Below are 5,695 nucleotides of genomic sequence, written 5' to 3'. Positions count from 1 at the left end.
GGAGGAATGGCCACCGACTCCAGGGGGCCGACCAACGGCGGCGGACCAGGTGGTGGAGGAGCCCGAGGCGGAGACGGAGAACCGATAAGCCAGGGCGACGGGGAGGATCCGGAGGTCCTAGGTGGAGCAGATGGCGCCGGCGACCGATGCGGAGATGTGGATCCGGGAGGCCGCGGTGGAGCCAGAGCAACAGAGGACTGAGGTGGAGCCAAGGGGATGAAGGAGCCTGACGGAGCCAGAGGGACGGAGGGACGAGACGAAGCCAGAGGAGTGGAGTCCCGAGGCGCAGGATGGTCGACGCCAGACCAAGGCAGAGCCGGAGGGATGTGGGAGACCGGCGGAGCTAGTGGACTGCCGGGCCACAGCGAAGAGGAGGGAGCTAGGAGCCGACGGGGACATGGGCTAGAGGCTGGAGGCGGAGTCAAGGGAAACTCCAGCCACGGCAAAGCTGGAGGATGGCAGTCCCACGGAGCTCGCACCGCATAGATGGTGGGCTGAGGGCGAGCAGAGGGGCTGCCAGTAGGGTTGGGTACCGAAACTTGGTACCAATATGGAACCGGTACCTATGTAACCGGTATGTACTAGAACCGAATCAGACAGGTCGTTAACGGCTGGTCTATGGTAATACAGTACATCCGGCAGGACATCCAAATGCTCGCCTATCATTCATCCACCACAAATATGGCTTATCATCTGAAATATGTAAGTAGCAGCAATGTTAATCTAATGTTAACCTAGAAATGTGCGCTGTTTAAAGCTGGGCTCACACTGCGATTTTATTTATTTATTTATTTATTTATTTTTAAACGTCCTTTTTATGATTGTACTTGTCAGACTGTACGAACATGATGATCATGTCACACTGTGGGATCTCAGTTGTCATTCATGTCAGACTGTACAGAACGGGTGCGCGCAAGAAAACTTGTCCGGAGATTTACATTATCAACCCAATGCAGCTCATTATCAACGAGCTGCATTGCACGCATGGCTGTAATGTTGGCTATCATTAAAGTATATGAATGGCGGCAATACCAGCACTACACACCCACATGAAAACAGCAGCGCAACTGGTGTTTATCATAGCAAAGGCAACGTATCATATTAATTCAGTGAGCGGAGGACGAGAGTGCCAGAGTTTATGTGCTTATAAGAAATCTCTAGCATTAATTCTGATCATGGCTTGTCTTCAAAAACGAAGACAGTTTGACGTTCGTCGTAGAAGCCACACTGCAGGACTGTGCGCCAAATCTTCTGACACTGCCAGAAGTTCGTCGGAGGTCAAATTTGATTGCAACGGCCATTAATCGGCTGTCGGTGAACATGTCACACCAGCGATCAAAGACTACAGATTTTAGCCTAGGATTATAGGAATCTTTTAGGATTTTCAAAATTTGTCTCAGACGACCAAATCGTGGCCAAAATCGCACACAGTGATCTGGGTTTAAGTGAGAGTGGAAGAGTGGAAGCTGAACAGTAGTGCTCACTGCAGGGCAGATGGAGGCGCCGGTACGCTCACTTAATCTTAAAATACCCCGTAATTTTTGGTCATACAGATAAGAGTAATTCAAGTCTGTACCTTGTATTCACATTTCTAAACCTGTTGTCCAACAAAAGAGAACATTATAACCTTTTTACTCCACAACACCAGTCAAATGCTTCCTTTTGTGATCTGATGAGGCTTCTTGTCTCAGAATGAGGCAGAAAATATGTTCCATATGCTACTTTATAAAGAATACATCGTTTAGCAATATATTATAAATTCGGGTGACCATACGTGTCCTCTTTTTGGACCTACAAAAATGCGTCCGGCCGGGATTTCTTAGGGAACAGGCGGGGGACGAAGATCCATTTCTCGCCAGAGTCCACTCCACGAAGGCGGCGAATTCCGCTCGAGGACCATCTTCGGATGACGGCGCTCTGCACGCAGTGTTCAGGCTAGCGTCATAGAAAGCGCAGTCGTCCGGGTAGCTGGTAAGTTTGGCGAGGGCCAGAAACAGTCTGGTATGGTCCTCGAGCGAGCGCTCCCCCTGCTCCAGCAGGAGGAGGAGGAATTCGGGGCAAAGGAGGGGATCCATAGAACACAACGGAAACAAAACACTGAGGGAAAAAACACGGAAACAAAAACGGAGGGTAGACACACGGAGGTTACTGTTTTTTGGTTGGTTGTTCTGTCACGATCTGTGCTAGGAGGAGCGCGGAACGAGGAACAAGGAGACGTGGAGTACATAAACAGTCTTTAATACTGGGAATGACAGGGGAATTTCACAACATCCAACAAGTAGAACCGACAAAGGAAGACTACACAGACTGGGGCTAATAAACACAGGGCAATCAGGGGAACACAGGTGCATGGAATCAATCAAATTAACACAATTAACACGAGGAGAAAGTGGGTCACGGGGAGCAAAACACACACAGACAGTCTAGAACCCTGACAGTGTGTTTATTTATATATACATAATAAATATACATAGTATTCACACATATATTATGTAAACAAAAACTTTTTTGCGATTAATCGTTTGACAGTACTAGTTTTTTATGTATGGGGAAAAAGTATATAAATATAAAGTATATGTATTAAAATGGATGGGAACACCCAGTTCTGTCAGTGTTTATAAAAATGGTGTACTAACTCAAAATCTTTTATAACATAGTTCAGAAATATTGTACAATTATTGTTTGGTTCCGGTATGTTTAGTGAAAGCAGAGACTTTTGTGGCAAAATTATGAAAAATGCTCATTTTGTTTTCATAATAAAATAATAAAAATATACATTCAAGAAAGAAATAACATAAAAATGAATGATAAATAATAAAATATAAATAAAATATGCTTTTTAAAATATATCATAAATAAATAAATATCTTTCATAACAGTTCATAAATATTGTACAATTATTGTTTGGATGTATGTTTAGTGGAAGCAGAGATTTTTTTGTGGCAAAATTATGAAAAATGCTCATTGTTGAGTTTTTGTTTTCATATAATAATAATAATAATATATAAATAATATAAGTAAAAATAAATAAATATTTAAATATTTATTTTGTGGCATATTTATGAAAAATAATTATTTAGAGCCTTTGCTTTCATAAAAATATAATAAGTATATAAATATAAATAATAAGCATTTAAAAAAAGTAATAAAACCATCATTCATAACAAATTTGAAAATATAAACTATTTTTTGAATATATTATAAGTGAATTGTGAATGTATAAAATATAAAATTTTAAATAGTGCACAAGCAACTGTGTTTTGTCTCTTGACAATTTTGAATCTTTCACCACCAGGGGTCACAAAATTGCATAAAATCACGGCTGAGATGTATTACACAACGCAGTGCTGGACGAAGCACATGTGTGTTTGTTTCTACAGAACCTGGGAAACGAGGCGCTGGTTCTCGCTCAGCCAGGTCTCTCTCATGGCAGCCTTGCGGTCGAAGCGTCTGGCAAGCTGCTCCAGCTTCTCCTGTCGAATCAGCTCGGTCCTCAGCGCCAGCTCACGCTCGTGCTCCGCCTTCTCCAGACGCTCCCACGCCTGCGACAACACCACAGCTTCAGCACATCACAGTCACCATTCGGATTTCAAGAGATTTTACTGAGGAAACGAAATAATGACGGGAAAAAACTGATGCATTTCAATCTAAAATACAGAATCTAACCCAATCTTGCCCTCACAGAACGCACCAAAGTAAGCAAAGTACCATGGTATTTATTTGTAAGTGGATAAATAATGAATCCTAGCCAGGTAAAATTATGAATTGAAGAGGTAATCTGATAAATGTATAATAAATAATGAAAAGTAAATAAAATGTAAATAAATAATAATTAATAAATAATAAAAAGTAAATAAACTGTTTTTAAATAGATTAGAAATAAATTGTGTGCTTGTATATATATATATACACACACACACACACACAAGCATAGATAATATTGCATTTATAATATATTTTAAAAATACAAAAAATATAAATGTAAATGTATAAAAATAAAATCTAACCTAATGTAATAAATATATTTATAAATAATACTGTTTTTAAATGTTAAATTGCAATATATTTATTTATAATATATTATAAATATATATATTTTTATAAATATAATTTATTTTTTTTTTATAATATGAATAATGTAAATGCATAAATATAAAACAGTGTAAGTACAAAACATGCTGTGGTTGTACCATAGTTTTGCCCTGACGAAATGCACCAAAGTAAGCAAAATACCATGGTATTTATTTGTAAGTGAATAAATAATTAATCCTAGGCAGTTCAAAGCAACTCGGACCGAAAAAACAACGTGCAGCTCCGAAATGAAAATCAAACGTAGTGAAAACTAGGTAATTTTCACCTTGTTGATGTCTGAGATGAGTTTGCCCTCTCGTGGCATGTACACTTTCTGGTTATTGGCCCTCATCTTGCTCTGGATGGTGAACAGAAGCACTTCCAGGTTGCCTTTCTCAGTGAATCTGTGGAGAAAGCGTTGAAAATGACATTCATTCATTTGAGTTCTAATATGTGACCATGGACCACAAAACCAGTCATAAGGATCAATTTTTTGAAATTGAGATGTATGCATCATCTGAAAGCTGAATAAATAAGCTTTCCATTGATGTATGGTTTGTGAGGATAGGACAATATTTGGCTGAGATACAACTATTTGAAAATCTGGAATCTGAGGGTGCAAAAAACTCTAAATATTGAGAAAATCATCTTTAAAGTTGTTCAAATGAAGTTCTTAGCAATGCATATTACTAATCAAAAATTAAGTTTTGATATATTTACGGTAGGAAATTTACAAAATATCTTCATGGAACATGATCTTTATTTAATATCCTAATGATTTTTGGCATAAAAGAAAAATCGATAATTTTGACCCATACAATGTATTGTTAGCTATTGCTACAAATATACCCCAGCGACTTAACACTGCTTTTGTGCTCCAGGGTCACATATAATGTGTTGTATGTTTCCGGCAGACACTCACTTGGGTGGTTTCTCCACGGTCCTGTAAGTGTTGAAGGCCTGCAGCTGCTGCTGGACTCCAACCAGAGAGTTTGCAAACTTGCGGTTGTTGAGGATGATGATGGTTTGTTCAATCCACTCCAGCAGATCAGATGCCAGAGATTCATATTTCTCGATCATCTTCTCTGTCTCAATGGCGTTGTCGAGCACCTAGTGAAGACAGACAGATGTTAATGTCAGATCTGCGTTTCATAAAGGAAAGAAAAGTTGAACAGCAGTTAAAGTTAAAGCTTTAGGTAAGCTGTGGTTTTAGACTTCAATTCTGTGTTAAATGCCACATCACAGTCATTTACCGATATTTTACTGCATTTTCCGTTTAATGCGCACAAAAATCACCACATAACATGGTACCATGTGGCTATAAATGGTTAGAAATATGCAACGAAGACTAAGCCTATTACAGTTCAGAATGTAAACAGATGTAAGACTAATTTAGTTAATTAACTTATTAATAATTAATATATTTATAAAAAAAAAATATTTTATTTTTATTTATTTATTTTAATAGGAATATTTAAATAAATAAAATAAATATTTGATTAAATAATGCATTCCTATTAAAATAAAAATAAACAAAAAGACTAAAATAATCAGTCAATAAAACAGATATAAGATCCTAAGATTTGCAATTGCAGTATGTAAATATTAAGATGAGGCCATTTCT

The 5,695-nt window shown here is 38.3% G+C and overlaps 1 protein-coding gene across 1 annotated transcript in view; it reads right to left on the bottom strand.

Moving 5' to 3' along the window:
* Positions 1–5,695, bottom strand: part of sptbn1 (spectrin, beta, non-erythrocytic 1) — a 115,636-nt gene that overhangs the window by 38,203 nt on the left and 71,738 nt on the right. Inside the window, exons 9-11 of the mRNA XM_016446292.1 lie at positions 4,994–5,181; positions 4,358–4,475; positions 3,384–3,542 (exon numbers count right to left, since the gene is read on the bottom strand). Of these exons, the coding sequence (XP_016301778.1) occupies positions 3,384–3,542; positions 4,358–4,475; positions 4,994–5,181 (465 nt within the window). The remainder of the gene's footprint in view (positions 1–3,383; positions 3,543–4,357; positions 4,476–4,993; positions 5,182–5,695) is intronic.

The sequence above is a fragment of the Sinocyclocheilus anshuiensis genome, unplaced genomic scaffold, assembly GCF_001515605.1.
Source record: "Sinocyclocheilus anshuiensis isolate Anshui unplaced genomic scaffold, SAMN03320099.WGS_v1.1 scaffold147, whole genome shotgun sequence".
Classification (NCBI taxonomy): Eukaryota; Metazoa; Chordata; class Actinopteri; order Cypriniformes; family Cyprinidae; genus Sinocyclocheilus; species Sinocyclocheilus anshuiensis.
This window is presented reverse-complemented; position numbering and strand designations above follow the sequence as displayed.